The sequence below is a fragment of the Diprion similis genome, chromosome 2 (assembly GCF_021155765.1).
Source record: "Diprion similis isolate iyDipSimi1 chromosome 2, iyDipSimi1.1, whole genome shotgun sequence".
Taxonomy (NCBI): domain Eukaryota; kingdom Metazoa; phylum Arthropoda; class Insecta; order Hymenoptera; family Diprionidae; genus Diprion; species Diprion similis.
Window position 1 is genome coordinate 7,084,463 of NC_060106.1, and position 21,848 is coordinate 7,106,310.

Below are 21,848 nucleotides of genomic sequence, written 5' to 3' on the forward strand. Positions count from 1 at the left end.
TTTATCACTATTATTATTACTGGTATTTATTAATGTTTATAGCAATGTTGGACTACTTAGATTTGCTGTCTAAAATAAGTGTTACAATTCCTCAGTCAAAATTTGAAATATAATAAAAAATCCTTAAACTAACTGAAACAAACCAAAGCACAGTAAAAATAAGAGAAACAGAAGCACAATAAACTCGAGCACCGCGAAACAAAATAACATTATTGAGAAGTAAAGTGAGTGCAAATGGACGAAGGTTATACTTCGTAAGATAAGATATAAATAACTGCAAAACTGAAATTAAAACTAAAGCAGTAAGTAATCGGGAAATACATGAAACGAAAATGAAAAACAAGAGAACACAGCACAGAGCAAACAGAGTTACTGAGAGCAGTCGTTTCAGACCGCAGATTATTATTTGTTTTGTGCAAAAGATTCGCGACACAATGGAAATCGGATATATTGATTGAGAAAATGGATAGAAAAAAATGTGAACGTATGAATCAGCACAAGTTTAGAAGAGAAAGGTGAAGAGAATAAACTTCGGAAGAAAGTTGCGCAAAAAGAAAGTTCAAACCGAGTAAATATCATACCATTATTTTTTCTCACTCATTTTTCGAGGTAGATTATCAAAAGTGGTCAGCGAAAGCGTTGCAATTACGACGACGTGAATCGCTGCGAAAATTCAAGTATTTGCCGGGACTCTTTCATACCTACTGCAGGGTCTCTTTATTAAATCGCAGTGAAGTCGTACCTGCTCCGAAGTTTAATAAAAACTTGGTCTACAAGGACGGAATCCAATCGTTTCCGGTGTAATCGTAAGTATTAATTGAACCCTATCCCGCCGAGTGCTTTTTCGCGAGTCCAACTTTTCCAATAATGAGTTTTTTTTTTTTAATCTTCTTTTTTTTCGGAAAAAAAATTTCATCAATTGGTACCGCTCAAGTGGGACAAAGTCTGCCGAGAAAACTTCCGAGCGAATCGATAATGACGGCTTTGGAAAATATTTTCATTCCAAAGAGGTTCTTTTATGGTATATATATATATATATATATATAAGGTACGTCTTACAGTAGCCGAGCTTAACGGGGCGAAATTCATTTCAAGACGCTGACGAATCGGCTCTTGGTAAACAAACCCTTGGGAAAGACGGCAAAAAGGTATAACATAGAAGAATAGATGATGGAAAAGAAGAGAGAGAAAATGATGATAAAAATCACAATAAATATTAAGAAAAAAAGAGACCAAGGAAAAGTATGATAATAATAAGGAAACGTTCTTCTTTATATCCAAAGTATATATCTCCGGGTTAGAAAAACGAAGCTCTAGACTGAAAAATCACCGACGATGTGCGGCGCGAAAGGCAGGGAAGAAAAGAAGAAAGTTGCCTCGGAACCCTTATACAGAAACGGTGGAACGCCCGTTAGATAAATAGCCAAACATCCACTGTATATGTTTTTTCTACCATCATTTCGAGTTTTGACAAATGCTCCGAGCTTTTTTGTAAATACGACGAAGAGCCGAGTGACGCATGTCGGCTATTTGCACTAGAATGAGATTCGCTCAGGCTCCTTTTGCGCCTGTATCTACACGGTCCCCATGCCTCGGGGAAAGAGATCGTTACTGCTTCCGGTTACACAGGATGCAAGCCTCGATCCAATGACGTTCTTCCCCTTCCTCGTCCCTATTTCTCTTGCCGGCAATTTCGCGAGGTGAAAAACGAAACCGAGATAAGTTGAACTCGAGCCGTAAACAGCGAACATCCCAATCGGTAGCCGGCAGGCTTGCAGTGACGTTAACTTCGACTTGACGTTAATCTCCAGCCGCGTATATCGCCTCCTGGATCGCTGGATCAGAGATTTATATGGACAGGAGGCCGGCCACCGAGCTCATGTGGTTTAGCGGCTCTTACTTCGGGGAGAAGTTCGTTCTTGCTACCGTCGTTCACTGTTCATACAATCAGACACGCACGCGTGGTAAAGGTGGACCAGAATTTTTACGTCTGACCGAAAAATTTACTCGTCAGCTTCGTTATAACGAGCGGATGTTATTATGTCTTGAATTAACTAGCTATCGAAAAATAGATGCGACGATGACGATACCGAACAAGTTATTAGAGCTTGGTATTCATGGGTAATAAATATTTCTTCCAGCCAGTTTTACGGTTTTTTCATACGTTTGAATTACGATTATTGAAATTCTGCTGTTGTTATTGCAAAAAATTTAATGATTAAGACCACTAGCCGAGTGCCTTTGTATATCATATTAATAAGGAATAATCAATATACATTTTTATTTCGTTTGTTTCTAATAATTAAAATCAGAAACGAGCTTCGTATGTTGTTAGCATTCCAACGCTTTAGTCTAGCGCAGAACTTTGCATTGGCCAAAAATGTCATAAAAAAATAGGAACGTCATCGTTCGAGTTGTTCGCTTGAAAATTAATAATAATTCATATTTTTTAGTCTCTAATCTTACCTTCATCGTCCGAGTATCGCGTCTTATTTTATGACTGATGGAACGAAGGTTATCCCACGAAGCATGCTGTTCTGCACCGCACAAATTTTCTCACATCAAGTCCAAAATAATCACTTTACAGTCCGACTCATTAGTACAATAATTTTCCGATGAGTATCTGACAAGCAACTTTGCTTTCGCGTAAAATTTAGCTTAACATTTTTCACGTCGTCAGGCGTCGTTTTAAAGCACGTTCGAATGCTTCCGTATCCATTGTCCCGAATATTTCAACAACTGTGCTATCATAACCTTGAAGAAATCGATTCAATAGATGTTTACCGATTTATTTATTATAATTGTGAACTTGTAAACACTTTTTTTTACACTTTCTGATCTGCTTCCGTGCGTTGATTCGCATCAAATGTCGCGTAGCTGATGGATTGTTTACGAAACGTAAGGTCTTAACCTCGTACCGCAGTACCACGTGACGTTATTGTCGACCGAACAATAGAAATTCTTGATCGAACTGACGATTTTGTCGATGTTGGAAATCTTACAACTGGTAGGTATACTTCGGTTGTCCGTTTGTCACGAATTTCCCCCTCTTCGACGTATAATCGGTAGATGCGTAGCGTCGTCATCATACGGCAGATCTGGGCGAAACGTGCTCTGCGTAAGACCGGTAGACGTAGCTCAGTAAATTTTAAATTTATCATCCTGTTGTAATAATTACATCGAAACATTCTGGTTCTGTGTGAATTACAAGTTTGATTGAATTTGTTCAAACGAATCGTTTTTGAGGCTGTGAGACGAGCTATACTGAGTTGCATTTATATCAATACATTTGTTATGCCGCCTAGTTTTCTCTATTTGTTCATTATTTTATATTTTGTGTAGTAGTTATTTTATTCTCAACCGTTTTATTGTATTATATGTTCGTCGTTATACAATTTTAAACTTGTCGATTCGTTCTCAAGTTATTTTATTGTAAAGCTCATTGTTTCGCACCTTTGGTGCTATTAATTGTTATTCTGATGATTTGTTAAGCATTTTATACATTTTCGCATTCTTCGCATTCCGCAGTATCCGTATATCGGATTTCAACGTAATTACCGGCAAGATTGGCTTCTTAATTATGCGCATTATTCTGTTGTTACTACGTTTGTTAATATAAATTAGAAATCTGATTCACTATCACCTTTTTTTTTATTACTCCGCTTCTGAGAGCTCATTGCTCAAATAAATTATATAGCATTTCCTAAATATTGTGTCTTTTACTCTTATACTAAATAATATCCATCTCGCATATAAACAAACGTATCACACGTTCATCGATCATATTGATATAGCGCTTGATTGGAAGCTTTGAAAATCTATAAATGTATAAAACATATCGAATATCGAATTTTAGTGCATCGCATCGTGCGCATCTTGTTTTTTTTTAAGAACTTGGCGCGATCGGCGACTTGACACGAAATTATGTACCAAGTAAAAAAAATGTCGCATGCTCAGGGACCACCAGGGCAACGAGCCAACAAAATTTTCACAAACAACTGCGATGCAAAGTAAGAATAATCGGATGTCAATATGACATTGAAACCCGCTTAAGATTGGTAAGCCGTGTTGCAGATTCCGATCTACTGGCAAAACGTTGCGCAAAATTCTAGTCGAATTTTCACATTTTCAAAAAAAAAAAAATTCACCTCAAAGTGAAATGGAATCTCTCTCGTTTTGCCATTATTTTGGCCAATTGAAGTGCTGCAAAATTAAAAAAAAAAAAAACTTAGGCAAGTTCTTTAAGACTTCTAGTCGTAGATCCAATAGTATTCTTACATAATTATTCAGAGGAGAGACAGTCGTGCGCCGTTTTGTTCACAAAATATTCACACAACAAGAAATCACGTGGGCACGAAAGACCCTGTGTTTGACTTCAAAATTTGAGTTTAATCAATAGATTCCATCATTTTGCTGATTATAGTTAAATTGATTTCGTTTGATTGAAAAAACATTTAATATGCTTATCCCATTGTCTGTATTTTCAATGTCTAAAAGTGAATACTTCCAGACCATGCTGGATGATTTCTCTCTGATTTCGGAATCCGACGAAATTGGATTGAGGTAGGATCACGTAAGTTCAAGAATTTCGCAATATGTTACTCTTAAAATTTTATTTACAATGTCAGTTTAACATTTGTTTCTAGCATTGATCAATAAAATATTGGCAATGTGACTATGACGTATGTGGAGATGAGGTGTGCCGAACCTCCGTATCGACTGCTTGCCTTCTGCCAACAACGCCAAGTGTTCCAAGGTGTGTTTTCCTGGGCTTGCATTTTCCGCATGCCGCATACGCTGCAGTTACCTAGTCTTAATGTCGCGACACCTAAATGTTATGCAAAAACGAGAGATGCGTGACCTTTCCACGTGTGTTGAAATAACAACGAAACAAATTTGGGCTCCTGTGATTATGTATTAGATAGATAGCCTTGGACGCAGATAATCCATGGAAAGAGAAGGGACCAGAATTTAAATTCATGAAATTCGATTTAACGAGGAATTCAGTCTCTCTGAATCCACTCAGCTGTAATTATAAGATGTTCTTTTTCCATTTTGAATACGTGACAGTGCTACTGTATGCTTTTGGACAAATATCAGTTTACGCATCTGTGGAAGGCGATGTGGGAAAAATTGGTGCATCGTCAACAGATATTTTTAGTTATTTTCCAGCACGATGGAAAGAAGTGATCAAATTGACTGTGGAATCGTCCGAATCTACCTGCGCCGATGAGGTTCTTGCCGTAATCGAGGCGGTTGAATCCGGTCAGACGTGGGCGATGCAAAGTAAGAATTTACAGAATTCCCTTATCAATAGACTCGCAGAAAGAATTTTCAGGAGTAAAGTCACTATTTTTACGACCCCAAACATAAAGAGTCAATATTCATGTTTTTGCCAATGCAAATAGATCATAAGCAAAGAGACTCTGTACAAAATCCGACTATTGAATCCAAACACTGAGGCTCAATTTTGACGGTACCAAACCAAATTCAGAATTAAGACAACGAAGGAAGAAAAATCCGTTCAACCGAGACGACGATCTACTGATAGACTCCTGACTATTAATATTAACTTCTGAAGTGAAACGTAGGATCTTTCGTGCTCGTGCGATTTCTTGTTATGTGTGTATTTTGTAATCAAGAAGGAGCTTGGTCTTCTCTTCTCTACGAGGAAAACTTTGGGACCATTGGATCTTTAACTAGAAGCTTCGAAGAACTTACCAGAATTTTTTCAAAAATTTCGGTGTGCTTCGAATGGCCATAACAAAGGCAAGACGGGAAAGACTTCACGTTTCACTTTGAAAGTGATCATCATTTCTCGTAGTAGCTCAACTTCACCTCTTCTTGGACAGTCCGACCTCTCAATAATAACGCCAAAGCCCCGGAGGGGAAGAGTTTCTCCGTGAATTCGCGTGCTCTCACCACACGCGTGTTTCTCGCTCGAGTGTATGGACGCATACGCATATAAATTAGACAAAATTTGTGTGAATTGACATAACTCGACATCATCGTGTGGAAGAATCTTTCCTCGGGTGTATCATTTTTTATAATTACAGTGCTGGACGCCTCGTCGAAACTTCCTTCGGGACTATTAAGAGGTAACAAACGGGATTATGGAATGTACGACGAGTGCATCGAAGTCAACGAACACTACAACAACGTTAGTATTCGAGGCAAGCACTGCATGGTGTCGTTTATGTCGATTTCCCAGATATTTACACCTGTAGTCAGTGATATAGATGATAGAATCTTCTCATCAGTTTGTTTTCCATCCTCTTGCAATGAGACGCAAGTTGAGCAGATCATAAATGTCACCATCCAAAGCATACCGATAATAAGCGGTCTGGGATTTGGTGCTACCGTAGCGTCCTGCTCAGAAGTGGAATTGGTTGAAGATTTTACTGTTGGAGAAGTTTTGACAATGTAAGTTCACATTGGGAACGCATTCTCGGATAAATTATACGGTCCGTGAATTAAGCAGCGAATGGGTTTCAGAATGTTCTTCTTGGCCGTTGGCGTATTTGTGATATTCTGCACCATCTACGATTTTTTGGGAAACCGTAAATCTTCGAAAGCATCCACGCGAATGAATACATTTGTGAAATTTTCCCTCCGTACAAATGCAATTGAATTGCTAAACCCGAAAGAACTACCCTCGATCCAAGGTATAAGAGTCTTGAGTATGTACTGGCTCACGATCCCTCACCATTTCGTCCCATTTATATACGAACCGATGCCTAATTTGGCAGATATCTTGAAAGTAAGTTCAAATGTAGGCTCGGCTTGGTAATAATTATAATTATCCTGGAAGACTAGGAGACGATTTAAATTCATAGATAGGCAAGAAATAAATAAGCAGTTATTAACATAATGACAATTATTCTTTAGCTGACAAATTCGTGGTTAGCTGTGGTTGCTCAGGTGGCACCATTTTCTGTCGACACCTTCTTACTACTGAGCGGATTTTGCATGGCTTACTCCGTTTTTAAAAAATTGAAATCGGGGAAACAAATTAATTGGCTGAAATTTTACGTCCACCGTTATCTCAGGTATAATATTAAATGTCTGATTTGATTATTGAGTGAATCTATTTGGTATATTTCGCTTTTACAGAGAAATTTCACACAACTTTTCTGTTTCAGACTTTATTCATAGGTATTACTCTGCATGTTGTTGGGAATTAATAATCTAAAACCTTTGTTACGTAATTGATTCATACATGACTATCTTACATTCCGATAGATTGACGGCATCAATAGCCGTTCTCATCTTATTTTCCTCGTTTCTTGTGCATCGCGTTGCGGGCGGTTCTATGTGGAAGGCGTTACTCAGTTCAGCCGTCGACTCTTGCCGTGAAAATTGGTGGGTCAACTTATTCTACCTTCACAACTTTGAGAAAGAAGAAGAAATGGTAAAGTACAAACTTCAGGCTTTCAATCAACTCAAAATGTGTTTCAACTACTGGCAATTACAAAACATTTTGGAATTTTCATGACCAAAACATGTGATAGTATACCTTAACGGTTCAAAACCATAATGGTGTGTCATATTCAGCTGTGATTCTTGGTTACATAAATTATAGTATCTACTGATAGAGCGTAATCATTACGTCATTTCGAAGGAGTGTCAGGAATGATTGAGGGTACACTGCACACATCTGAAAGTATGAATAGAACAGATTCTTAAGAGCTTGAAACATTATCAAGGCATCTTACAGATATTTATTTTTGCGGATCGATGAAATTTGCACCAAAATCCGACTGGAATCTGTTCACAGGCATTCAGCGCGTAGTCAAAAGCAAAACTGTCTCTTTATAGTTTTATAATTTCAGTAGCTGATACTATTCGTTTAATACGTTTCTTATCAGGACATTTTACCGTTACCGGATGTTGTTAGAATTTTTGTCTACGACAGTGTAATTAGTCGTTTCATTAACTTGGTATTGTGCAAACTTCAGTGTCTGCATCACACCTGGTACTTGGCTGTTGATATGCAACTTTTTTGGATATCGCCAATTATCATGTATCTTCTGTACTACTGGCCAAAACACGGACGCCGAATACTTGGTTTCTTCCTCCTTGCGTCGATCGTCACGCCGCCCGTTGATCTAGCTATCAATGGTTACTCAAGCGCAACTTTCAGGGTCAACTTCGACCCAGGGTAAGTAATTATTAGCCAATTATATTGTTCACCTAATCGTAGTATGTTCAATAATGTTCATCATGTTTATTTTGGCTCCAGAGAAATCATATGGGATGATATGTTCGACTTTTATATGGCCACTTATAACCGTGGTTTTCCCTTCTTCCTTGGAATCTTATTGGGCTACGATGTTACGAACAACAAGAGGCAGCTTACGAAGGTAACGTGATGGAATTTTGCTGGAATAATTAATTATTCGAACTCCATATTTTGCCGTCCCATTTGACGACTACTAGAGTTCCATGCACTGAAACTTTCGGGAGTTTTAGGTGAATTCAACGATCTACTGGATTATCGCTTGTGCTCTCATGCTTAATTGTGCGTGGCCCCTTCATTATATTTACAATACTAATTTTGCCTATAATCCAGTATTGGAGATTGTATTCGCTTTAACGTCACGTCCGTTTTGGTCGATCGCCATGGCTTGGATCGTTTATGCGTGTACTCAGGGCTATGGAGGCAAGTATTAATACAATAATACGTGATTTTCTCGCTTTTATTGGTTTTTTTCCGCAAATAATTGAAGGCTAGTTATTTAAGGCAATAAGATTTATTCAGGAGACTTAAATGCTGTTGAAAACATTTCAGGTCCTGTTGCTAGATTCTTGTCACTGCCGTTCTTTCGGCCTCTGAGTCGCTTATCATATTCCATCTATTTGCTGCATTTGCCGATTGAGATGATAAAAGCTTCGGCATCAAGAAATTCTGGTTTATTCGATTTTTCTGCTGTGGTGAGTTTTTTTCCGACAACTTGTTAGTATATCTTTCCAAGACTTATCATGATTTTTCTACTTGCAGTTTGATAGATATCTTGGTAGTTTGGTACTGACAATGATAGCAGGGCTAATCTTTAGTTTATTCATCGAATTACCAGCCGCTGCCCTCGAAAATATTATATTCGATTACGTACCGAAATCAGATAAAGTCATTACAGTGAAGAAGACAAGGGAGACGAAGAGGCATGTATTCCAGTCGACGGATAATAATATTAGAAGACGTCGGAAGCATTCAAGTTCTTAAAATAAATTTTTTCACAATGATATCAATCGTTGTATAAAGATATCATTCTGAAGTTATGAAAGCATTTCAAACATATCAACTATTCATAAATTTCTCCGCTAATATTTGTACAACACTTGACCCTATCATGCACGTTGGGACGTTCAGCGTCCCACTTTTTTTTGAAGGTTTTTAATTGTCGAATTACTTTTTTTGGTAACAGCTGCCAAGTTTTTTTGTTCCACATGGTCTCTAAAATATTTCTAAGTCTAAAAAAATACTAAATTTATTAATTCATTCATTGTAAGAATAGCACAAAAACAAATAGTCGAAATTCGTACTTTTCCACGAAAAAAAGCAATTTCAGCTAATCCACTATATGAATCCGAATCCCAATTTTCAAACAAACTTGATACACATAAAAAAATCATACAGAATGTTTTCAAAATTTTCATATTTTTGTTGAAAAAAATAAAAATACCGTAATTTACCTATTTTATAGAAAATGACGAATGTATTCACTGATAACTTTCATTTCGAGAGTTGTTTACATTTGAAGCTGAAGAAAAAGTTGCTTAATTTCAGTAGTTTTATCAAAGTCAAATAGCTTTTTGAACTTACGTCAGCTATATTGCATCCGCTACTTCGAATTTTGGAATCTCGAGTTCAAATTCGCAATCAGTGGCCACAAGCGCCCACCAATGCAAAATTTCAAGTAAATCGAACGAAAGGAAGAATATATTCATGAAAAGGTTGGAGAATGCTTTTTATTTATTGTAAGAACGTGGAAAGATTATAATGGTGAAGGAATGTTTTAACAATCTTAATTACTGGGCAGATTAAACATCATTCAGAAAAATGGACTCGTGTTATATATATACATATAGTCAGTATTTCGTAGTTGTGTTCAAAGGAATCTTGGCCATAATTTTTTGTGATCCTTTTAAAATTTGATTACATGTGCGCCTCGAGTTTGCTTCATATGCTAATCGTTGTAGAAAAAAAGGCGAAATAACCGGTATGCTACAAACTACAGCCGAGTTTTTGGTGTGTGAAGCAGCTAGATAGTTGTTCTGGAAAGTAAAGTACCGTTCACAATAGACTTACAATACGAATACCATGCGAGCGTTCACAATGTATTAGTAGAGGCGTTAGGGGGAGTGGGAACGGTAGGATTAGTGCAAAACCCTGCAATCTCCAAGATTCTGCACTTCACCATGAATCAAACCACTGCAACGAACAATCAAAATAGACGCCTTGAAAATTCGCGCAGAATCCTCACATAAAATTAACATAAAATCTGCCTGATATAGACGAATTAATGATCGTCAAATCACAAAATTATACGGTAATATGGGACCGGTCTTGAGCACTCTTCCGTGATGCTATGAAAAAAGCAAACGGCTAAAAATTTATATTTTCAGTAGTATTGCAGAGGTACACAAGACTTTTTTGATGCATGCTGCGCATAACATCGGTGAGTTTTTGTATATTTTTTTGATATTGTGTCATTATAAAACCGTAGACAGTTCTGAGCTGCAAAATTTTTCATACGTTTACCATATTTATTTAAAATTGCAATGTTACAAGCAGTTTTTTTAGAGTTCAAAAGTCAAGACGATATCTATATCGATGGATGACATTCATTTTTTCTAGTTTTTTGAAATTATTTCGTGATCTCCGAAATCAAACTGACAACAGTCATATTCCAATAAAATTCTGCATTAGTAATCATTGGTAATTGTTTAGGAACCTAACAGTTATATTTTTTCTTTACTGTAACTAAACGAATAAATTCTATTTGTATGGATTTACGCTATCAAACTCACTCCCACATACAATCAATGAATGATCACCTAAAAGTATAGTTCAGCAAGGGAGATGAGAATTTGTCAGTCGCTCGAATTCTATATCGGTGACGTCACCGAGCGTCTGCTGAACGCTCGATGATCCGACCAACCGCTTCTTACAAAAGCGCCAACACTGAGCGAGACTCACTTCTCGTTTGACCAGCGCCGAGTCTACTTGAGCTTCGCAAATCAGACGAATCCACATTGGTTTAATAACAGGCTGACAACGAGAACCTTCCCTTATTCACACGGCACCTAGTTCGTGCAACTTTCATGAGAGCATTTAATTCATGCATTCTACTTGATTGCACCTAGTTCGTGCAATTTGGTCCGCGCGTCTAGTTCACGATATTTTCCCAATCCGACTTGATCGATTACCATTATTGAACGCATTTTCTGCATACCTTACTTAATTCTGAATACGACATCTACTCACCTATGAGAATATCTAACTTGTGACTACATTTCCTGACCAACCTCTTTAATCAGCAACGAAATAATACTGTTTCTTTACTTTTCAAATATTTCCGACGCACAGGGCAGTTCAGTTGTGAAACCTCGATTATTTTAACGATTTCTATTTACCTTTTCTAATTCTATTTTAATTATTATAATTGTTTCCCAAATGCATTTCTTTTTCAAAGGCCAGGTCTTGTCCTTGGACGATTCAGCCGAGCCCACTCTCAACGTAAACAGTAGTCATGAGAAATCATTTTCTTATCTTAAGAAATCTTATGAAATCTTAGAAGTCATGAGAATTACCTAATCAAAGTAAAATTTATTTGTCAAGTAATGTTTCGTAATAATTCTACTAAATTTAAGTGATCATAAAATATTGTGAAACCGAGTGATTAATTCGGGTGTTGAATCGAACCGAGTTCTCTTGGTAATCGAAGCGGTTAAATCCGGCGAGACTTGGGCGATGCAAGTAGAATGTACTGAATTTTCGTTGCAACGGAGTTTCCTCGAGCTTATGGGAAATTCAAATACGTGGCTGGCAAACAGTCAACGCACAGGATCGGAGAAATGAATTACAAATAAAGAAATCAATAAAGCGTGACGTCGTTCAAGTGAATATTAGTTCACGTCGTTCGTCGCGTCTCATGAAATCGAGTGTTCATTTGGTTGCGGGTTCGATATTGCAAAATCTTAGTTTCCCTGAACCATCAAGAATTTTGCTTGATGAAACATCCGGTATTCAGAATACCGCACAGAGGATGATGCGAGACTCTCGCCTACCAGGACAAGGCATTGCGATTAAAAAATTCTAAAAATCTCCAATGATTCTCAAAATTTTGATTCGAGGTTAACAGATTGTACTCCAAAGCCACTGTCATATTTAGGTAATCGCGATTTCCCTAATTGTGAGTAAGTGAAATCAGGTGAAAACGCTTATTTGCACGTCTGCGGGAAAGAAACAGTATCCTGTGCCAATTTCATGAGAATTGGTTTGATGGTTTGACTGTAACCTTGTTTACAAAAAATCGAGTTTCAAATCCACTCTTGAAAATGCTCGAAAAGGACTTTTCAAGTACCAAAACGTGCTCCTCATATGGTTTCAGAAATTTCAGTTGATCCGATATCTCTTCGATCGCTCATATATAAGGAACTTCGTTTTTAACAATCGTATCTAAAAAGCAAGAGGAGGGTAATTAATGGATCAAACGAATGAATAAAATAAATCAACAAATTATCTACCGTTTTAAATAAAAATCAACAACTGCAATTGCATCTACTTTTTTTTCGCAGCATGTGGTTATGGTTAATCCTCTACAACGCGTTTTCTCACCATCAAAATGACGCAACGTCGAAAACTCGTCGGCACCAAAAATTACTCTGGTCATTAATAATGTTCATTGTTTTTAGGAGGTCAGGCGTAAAGGGCTCGGCGTATTGCCTGTCAACAGTTATAAAATCATTCCGGATTTTCAATAACGGTGCTCAGGCACCAACGAGGGGTGCGTTAATGGCAATCGAGGGACTTCAAACATGTACAGCCGATGGTCGGGGTGCCTACACAGCTTCGTAATCAGATTCACTGCCAGGCACCGATTTCAAACCTTTGAACGGACGAACTGACCAGTACACGAAATATTAATATGCATGGCGGATATTGCCTGCTTCGCAAGCGATATTCCACGCGTGAAAACTTTTCCATTTAAGAAGTCGCCCGTTTTGAAGCTGACCATTACGCGCAAGGTGGATTATAATGTTTGTTCTTTCTTTCTCTATTTGAATTTATTATTCTTCATTTCATTTTTTTAATCTCGCATTCAATTAATGATCTTTTAATCAAACTTCTTCATAGATTTATCACAATTTCCTCGGCTTATCGGATGTCAACGTGATTGAATATGCGTGTATGGTAAAAAATTACAGGATGACAGTGTTAGAAAATTGCAAATAAAAACTAATATCGATTGGTATGATGAATCAGAAAATTGTAAAAGGTTCGTATTATAATACCGGCCAATTGGAACAGACCGTCAATGAATTATGAGATGATAGAGAACCGATCAAAGAGTATAACAAGAAGGGGTGTAATACTTGGTTTAAGACTTGAAGAGTGGGGTCTGTGGTGATTCCTCTCGAAGGAAGATAATTTGATAAGTAAACCCAATTCGGAGGGGTTCAAATTGGGGAGTAAACGAGTGAAGAAGTTAAGAAGAAGAAGAAGAAGAATAAGAAGAATAAGAGCCGGCTAAAACGGACCTATTACTCCTAACAAACTGTCGGCCTTTTGTCTCGCAGTTCTGTACAGTATAGATATATATTATAGCTTCGCAGAGGAGCAAAGAAACAATTTCGTCCAATTTATGCACCCTGTGGTCGACGCATAAGCCGCAGGGAAATGTTTTGACGAAAAATAAAGCTCGAGTTGTCAACCGAGCGCCTGCATCTTCCGCCTTTGAAGTTATGAGTTTCTCGGATAGGAGGAAGATACGAAGATGTACACGCTACGCCCTCTACATCTCGGCGACGACATCGTCGAATAGAGAAATTCTCGCACACATACTTAGGTCTTAAGCCCGTCACTTGGCCGCGACGTCGCGTCGTCGTCGGAGATCCACTATCTCGCCGCCTTGATATTGCGTTTTCAATTTACATTTTTCGTCCGTCAACGCCTTATTGTTTCGCGAACGACCCGAAATCTCGCAGTTTTCTCCAAAATAGCTCACTGCTTTCTCCGGTTAAATCCGCAAGCTTTTTTGAAGCTTCCATTGAATGCAGTGCAAATGTTTCATGAACACCAAAATGTGCAGGTACACGAATAAATGATTTGATGACAAATTAATGATTTCAAATCACTAATACTGATCTTACTTCCTATTTCGAATGACTTTCCATCGTTCTACGAAATTTTCAGTGATTTTTTAATACGCTAGAAAGACATTGAAAATCACCTGGTAAATTGGAAATCTAAAAAAGCACATTATAGGATTGGAGTCAACAGAATGTCGACGAATCGAAACTACTTGGCGTTTATCGCAAGATTCACAACAATTTCCATAATTTCCATGATATTGATTGATTTTTCGTTGCTTCAACGAATGTTTCAGTAATTTCTTGAGTTCCTCTGATTCAAAATTTCACTTGTAACTCTCGAATTTATCGCTTCCACAAGTGAGTGAAGCCCCTTGTGAATACCCGATAAGTATAATCTGTCTATCGCCCGAGGTCCAGACCCGTTCACGCTCTCGACACAACAAAAACCGCGACCCGACCCTAAACCTCGAAAAATAACACCCCACGTAGAAAGAAGCGTGTACAGGCCAACAACACGTGTAACGATTAATCAGATTTGGAGTGTTATAGCTAGGAGAGGCTCTTCGCGTCAGCACCACATGCCGCTATATACGTTAGTTCTCTTCGTCGTGCAATAGCGTATATTTTCTGTACCATCTTGCATGGTCAAAATGATGAGGAACGATTGCCTTTCGGGTTAGGACAGATTTGTGTCACACTTCCATCGTCCCTTGACGGGAATAAAATGGAACGGGTCTCCGTCGATTCTGACGCGAAAAAAGCTCTTTCTTACAAATTGAAAGCTCTCAGTCTAACATTAGCTCGGCACGAAGACCGCATCAGCTGTCGGATGTGGGTTTGAAGTACCAACCGCGAGATGTCGAGAGACTTCTTCTAACTTTTTGTTTCTGTTTATTTTTTTTTTTTTTTTTTTTTTTTTTTTTTGGTGGCAGTTGATTACACAAGATTGAACGAGTTTTCAAAGTCGTGGTTCGAGGTCCATTGCAAGCTTATCAACATCTTTCAAAAGGCTCGTCATTTCTTCAATTTTTTGTGTACCAGCCGTTTAATTCTTTTAAAATTACTCAGAATTGTCAAAACTCTGAAACAGTTTTGTTTGTTTAAAAATTCTATTTCGTGAAATTGAGGTAAAGCAATTTATTTCGAATATCGTTAAGCCCTGAGAAATCTCTGAAATCTCAAGCAAATTACTTGAAATCTTCTCAAATATCTTCACGTGACGTATTGTATCTATCAGATACTGAATTGATTACATTCGGCCCCTTTCCATTTTTCTTACTTTGTCAAACCTCAGTTGTACGTTTGTTATAACGTAAATCGGATGAAATACATATGCGCGTATGCAATCTGCTGCCATTGATGATAAAAAAAATTATAATATTGAATATCGAGGTAAATTATATTTGGCCAGAACCGATGGGTATGGGAAAAAGAAAGAACGATAGAACGAAAGGACGGAAGGACGGAAGTAATCTCGGATTCGCAAAGAAAATATAATATCGTATTACACGATAACAACGGAACAAAAGAGCTTTGTTAACGGATCTGGACCTTTATTAGAGTTCTATTGATTCAATGTTACCCCTCCTCCTTTGATCGAGCATTCTAGGGAAAATTATGCCGACCTATATTTGTTCCACCATTATTTTCCAAGAGATCACGGTCATGGTCTTTCACAAATCAGCTTCGCCTAAGAGTCCAATCGAGTCGAGGATGATTTTTTCTGGCAGATTTAGCGCGCACAGTAAAAGCCGTCTAACTATGCTAAGTTTCCGGTTCAAAAATCTCTGAAAAAGTTCTGCGAAAGTACAGTGAGCAATATTTTACTGCAAAAAGTAATCAATTACGCCCGAAACTAAAACGAAAACCTCATCTTAATAATCAGATATATTCTTTAGGCAGAAAGATTCTTTGCAAAAAGTACAAAATTTTCCTCCATCGTAAGCAAAAGATATATTTAAAGCCATTAGAAAAATGTATCTACTTACTTGAACTTTTATATGAATTTCAGAAATTATTATATCTGTAGATATTTGTGCCGAGCATTTATTGTTTTGAAAAATAAAAATACTTTACTGACCGTAGAGAAATTTTTAACGGCCGTTGCACGTGTGGAATAAACCGTTTTCCTGAATGCGGTATATATTTTTTTGGCAACTAAACTCCGCGTGGCCAGCAGCAGCCGAGTCCGAAATATTGAATTCGAATCAACGATTCAACGGGCACTTGAATACAGATAAATTCACCGCAGTCAACTCAGAAGTGAATTTCGGAACGAATGGGAAACGCGGAGTCCAATACAGCCGCATTACCAAGTAGGTAGTGTAGCGAGCTGGCTTGATTTACCGACGAAATTTTATTGCTGAAAACGGGCCAAGTACGCGAGGGAAGCCGTTGAAATATACAACCTCTCGATGAGCATGGAATATTTAAGTTTCCTCGTATAGGAAGTCGGATTGGAGCAGGGCTGGAGTTCCGAATTTAAAAAGTTCTGAAAGCGCCAAATTCCGAAATTTTTTGGTAGCAAAATCAAAGAAAGAAATCAAGAAATCAAAATTTGACGAAATATCAAGTTTTAAATTGTCTGAAACGTGGCGATCAAGGTTTCGAAATTGCTAAGTTCCGAAAAGGCAAAATTTTCAGAGGACAAAGTGACCAAAAGACATAACTCCAAGTGGATGTTCAAAGGTGCGAAAATGAAAAAATTAAAAAATCTGAAACATCGAAATTCTGAATGATCCAAGATCTTCAGTCTTGTGCACTTTTGGCTTAGTGAAATTTCACCACTTTCATCCTTCTTTTTTTTGGATTATCGATATTTTGAGTTTCGAAATTCTGGTCATTTTGATTTTTTACACCCATTCATCGAGTAAAAGTACTCTGTGTGAGTATATTTTGATTATAGAAATTTTACTGCATCGAAACTTTATTTTTTGAAACTTTGCTCCATCGTATCTAACTTGAATTTTCGTAATCTTGCATTTCAGAACTTTAAGACATCGAGATTGCGACCATTTAAAACTTCGTCGTTTCGTAAAATTCTGATCTCTTTACTTCAAGTTTCGCCACCAAATAATTCAGAATTTGGCGCTTTCTGAACTTTATTATTATTTTTAATAATTGTATTTATTTTAGGAATCATACTTATTTCCTGCGGCAGCCGTTTCCCAAATCTATTTTTTCCCAGGCAGATCCATAGCTGCGGCTGCATTCAACCCATTCGTGGTGAGAAATTCGCATTTTGGCGAATTGCGGTATGCGTTACACACCGTGCAGTAGAGAAATTCGATGCGCAGGATATATCGGAGGCGTAGGTACATTCTGAGCGTGTTTATCGCCAGAATTACGTGGCTGCAACGCTTGGGAATTCGGTCAGAATACCTTGACTTGGAATCCGGCTGTGCAACATTCGCTGTGGGTATAATGGCTGCGGATAGAAAATGAAATTTTTATTCCCGTCACACGTATTTCCTCACTTCGTAGCACCAAGAACACTTTGCCACATTTTTTATTCACAGCTGAGTTCTTCCAGAAAAAACACTCTGCTTCATCTTTGGCAAATCGTTCGACATCAATTTTACACGCTATTGCTTCTTTGCAGAAGAACAAGCTGTTTATCTCAAGTATTTTCATCGATTCGCAGTGAATTTATAACTGATTTTTTGTTACACTAAATATTTACTTTCAACTACTTCACCTGTTTTATTCGATGATCAGGTTCTGCAGCGTGCGTGACGAATTATAGAATTCAAATACCTATTTAAATTTGGATTTTGGATTTTATTTGACTGAGTAATAATTCGTGACTTGATTTGAATATCTGGTTCTGGCAAGTAGAAGAAAAAAAATTCATAATAGGACTGTTAACGTTAGTATTTGAGGAAATCGAATTTCAAACATCATTTTTCACATGATTGAGTTGGTAACGATAGAGTAACAGAACATTGCAGACGTTAAAATAATTGTTTTGTTGCTGTAGAACGACTTCAAAGAATTTGAGTTTCCAAAATGTCACTGTATTTAAATTTATTACGATTTACTGCATTTCAAACAATCCTAAAGTTACAAAAAAAAGAACGACTTTTTCTAGAAATGCTTAGTTGTATTATCACTTCAATTTCTTTCTTTTACGCAGAACGGTTATTTTTAATACAATTAACTCAGGTGTATTGAATTCTACAAATTATGGACTTCAAAAACTTTTGGATGCACATTTTTTCCATAATAAGAATAATGCAACACAGGTGTCAATGTTTTTCACCATTACCAAACACGTTATACGAAGTATCGAGGAAATGGAAATTTGAGTCTCGATGCATTTGAATAATCGAACAACAAGGTGTTGGTTCCCAAGTGGAAATACAGAAGCGATTATACCGCTGACTGAGTTCATTGATAACGTTTCAATGCCTGGCTGATGGTTTTATCGAATGTCAAAAGCTTCGTTTTTACGAGGAACAAAGCTGGTCGTAAAATTCTAATTAACAGTAGTCGAATCGGGCGAGGAAAATCCCAATCCTCAGGAATTATTAGCTATACATACCTATAACCTGCACACCAAAGCTGCGATAAACGAGCAGATTACGTGCATCTATTTGAAAATGCATATACGCCAGATGTGCGTTGCATTGTCTCTGCATTGTGTTTACCGCATTCGGAATTTGCGTCAAATATATTTCACGTTACACTCCGCAACGCGTTATACGTAATAATCGCTTGATCCGCACTGGATTGTCTGGAAATATGATTACTCGGAGAGAATTTTTTTTGCCCTTAATTTTGATCACACGAGTGCCACAGGTACAAATCAGATCCAGAATGAATATATTCGAGAATATTTTACAACTTGTGATTACATTCGCAGGACTGATTCAGGGGGAAAAGAGAGCTCTTAATTGAAAATAAACCATGGCAATGTTAAATGCGAGCGTTTAAAGTGTGTTCCAGTAATTACCTGCAGGGGCCATGCAGACGCTGCAGAGCACGCTCAGTTCGCCAGTCATTAAGCCAAGAGTTTAGCTGGGGCCAAAAAATAAATATAATAGAAAAATCGAGCGCCCGGCGGGTTGAAATAAGGAGAACAAAACCGATCCTGGCACCGCCGTTAATCGCCAGCCTCCTTCCTTGTGCTGCAGAAAACAATTTCCACAACTCCGTTGGTACCATAAAACGGTTCAACGAGTTGGCAGATCTCCTAGAGTCCCACACGTCTTCCTCTCAATCTCACCGCGAGTCTAATTAACTCGTCTCCGTTTCGCTTCGCCGCCATTAATTCCGAGTCCTGTGTCTCATTGTCAGCTCGATATTTGTCTGCAAGTAAGAATAATCGATGAACTTTACTAATTGTAAAATATAGCAGCGATGAAAATCGTTCCGTTGATCCATTTTCTAATAGTAGATTTTTAGTACTTTTTTCCGCTCTAGTGCGGGAATGTACTTTTCACTTACTCAATTGGATACGAAAAATCGAACTTTACGCACTCAGTTAGGAAAAAGACTGTTCAGCACTCGACACATGGTGCTATTTTGCGAAGGCTCGAGGTTATTCGACAGAGATTCAATATGCTATTGAAGTCCAGGAAGAACAAACGCATCGACGGTTTCAACGTGACCCCTGATGCATGCGGGATGGAGGACTCTGCCACTGACGTTTATGCTAATTATCACTAAACGCATATCGTTAATGAAAATCGATCAGTTCTTGTACTGATGATAAATACATATATACTGGATTTCGTTTTCATGGAACGCACTTTGAGGAACTTTCAAATATTGATGTAATATTCGGTTATCGGATGCATGTTATTATACTTCATTAACGGTCAATATAATTTTCATCACGGATTTAAACAGTGTATTGTGATGTGTCATTGATCAATTTAAAAGTAATAACGTATCGGAATGATAAAAATTTTGAAAATTTCATTAAAACTTCAAAAGAATTTGAATGAAATCCATTAACTTTACGTCGCGGTTTTGATTCAAAATGAATTAGCATTTTTTCTAATGAGTTTAGATGACTTAACATGATTTGAAGTGACTTGAAATGAGTCACAGCTCCAGGTACCCAGATAACTTCAGATAAAATCAATGATTTTTAGATCAAATTCCCGGATTGACTGCTTAACAAAGAGAAAAAAAAGAAAATGAACCCCAATTTTTTCTGACAAGAGTACCAGTGATCACTACTCTCGTATAAGCAGATAGATAGACTACTATGTACTTCCTTTTCCTCTACCTATACATGTATTATGTAACCACATGAGCATATATATAAATGCAGGGTGGTATTCCCATGGGACTAGATAGACCAGCCGTCCATCGACCTTGAATACAATTACGCTTGCGTCTGGCGATAAAGGCAGCACGTATGGGTACCGAAACCCTCGAGGGTTGCTGACAAGTCCAGGAGTAACATATTCAACCCTATGATTTCCATAACGCGCGGGTGTGTTTCTTTATGTGCCAGAACTAGATCCCGAAAATGTGAGGATCGTCCGGTTTGCTCAATGCCAAGAGCCGAGCCTCTGACTTTGAATCGGTGAAGATTACGTGGCGACGAAAGGGGGATAAAGAAAAACGGAGAAGGCGGTAAAAGCGTTGAATATGCAGATGAGCTTTCGCCGATAAGGCATGGCTGCGGTGGTGTGACGTCACAGGATTACGCAACACGGGGATCAGAGTTTCTCCGCCGCGAAACAGGGGCTGCAATGTTGAATATTTGGCGAAGGTGCCGGAAGGCGCGAGGGAAGATGGCTTCTCGAAAATAGGCTCGACTCTCCGAAACGGGATGCAGACGGGGACTCGATGAGAGATAAGTACGTCAGACTGGAACGCGGCATTGTGATATTAATGGAAAGGGTTGCTTGTTTAACTGTGTAACTAGTCGGGCGCGATTCGCTGCTGGCGTATGTGCCTATCTGCTTTCCAAATTGAAATTTGATTGTTAAATGTCGCTGTTTGCGTCACGCGTCTCGTTCCGCTCACCAAGACAATAGAACGCCAGATAGCGTCGAGAGTGTTTGAACACCTCGCCGTTCGAAACACACGCCCTTGCAAACCTGCAATATACAGGGTGTCTCGTAAGCCCCTCGTGAAAAATAAGGATAGTCAAGTGTGAACGAGAAACAATCTGTTTATTGAGGGAACGTGATTCGCTTGTGGAAGTGATTAGTTAGACAGTTTTAAAGGAAATTGAAAATCGAAGGCACTCGAATGCAATTCATATTTTTTTCTAGGATCGTATGTGGAATCAATTGAAATTGGTAAAATCATTGGAAATGATGTAAATCACTGAATATGTTATGGTAAACAACGAATGATTGAAATTCATCGAAATTGAATTGAGTTCGATTTCATTACTTGCTTTCGTTAATTATCAGTTGGAAAAGTGATTTTAAGCAAATCCCAATCATTTCCCAACATTCGTGGTGAATTTTAATGATTTATTTCGTGTTTCTGTTAGTTCTACTTGCCTTTTAGAAATCACGTAGAACGTTCGGAAATGATTGGATTATTGGAAATCAATG

The 21,848-nt window shown here is 37.9% G+C and overlaps 1 protein-coding gene across 1 annotated transcript; it reads left to right on the top strand.

The window, feature by feature from the left end:
• The first annotated feature begins 5,039 nt into the window (after nucleotides 1-5,039).
• LOC124416233 (nose resistant to fluoxetine protein 6-like) lies at nucleotides 5,040-9,223 on the top strand. The gene is made up of 10 exons (XM_046897160.1): nucleotides 5,040-5,286; nucleotides 6,057-6,423; nucleotides 6,496-6,760; nucleotides 6,889-7,049; nucleotides 7,243-7,411; nucleotides 7,959-8,161; nucleotides 8,243-8,363; nucleotides 8,473-8,662; nucleotides 8,792-8,934; nucleotides 9,002-9,223. Exons 1-10 carry the CDS (start codon nucleotides 5,040-5,042, stop codon nucleotides 9,221-9,223), a joined length of 2,088 nt encoding a protein of 695 aa, XP_046753116.1.
• Nucleotides 9,224-21,848: the final 12,625 nt, after the last annotated feature.

Excerpts from the sequence above, each read along its gene's own strand:
- LOC124416233 (XM_046897160.1), top strand. The coding sequence starts at position 5,040 with ATGTTCTTTTTCCATTTTGAATACGTGACAGTGCTACTGTATGCTTTT. Across the intron at positions 8,162-8,242 it reads AGGGTCAACTTCGACCCAGG|AGAAATCATATGGGATGATA; the intron begins GTAAGTAATTAT and ends TTTTGGCTCCAG. Across the intron at positions 8,663-8,791 it reads GTGTACTCAGGGCTATGGAG|GTCCTGTTGCTAGATTCTTG; the intron begins GCAAGTATTAAT and ends AAAACATTTCAG.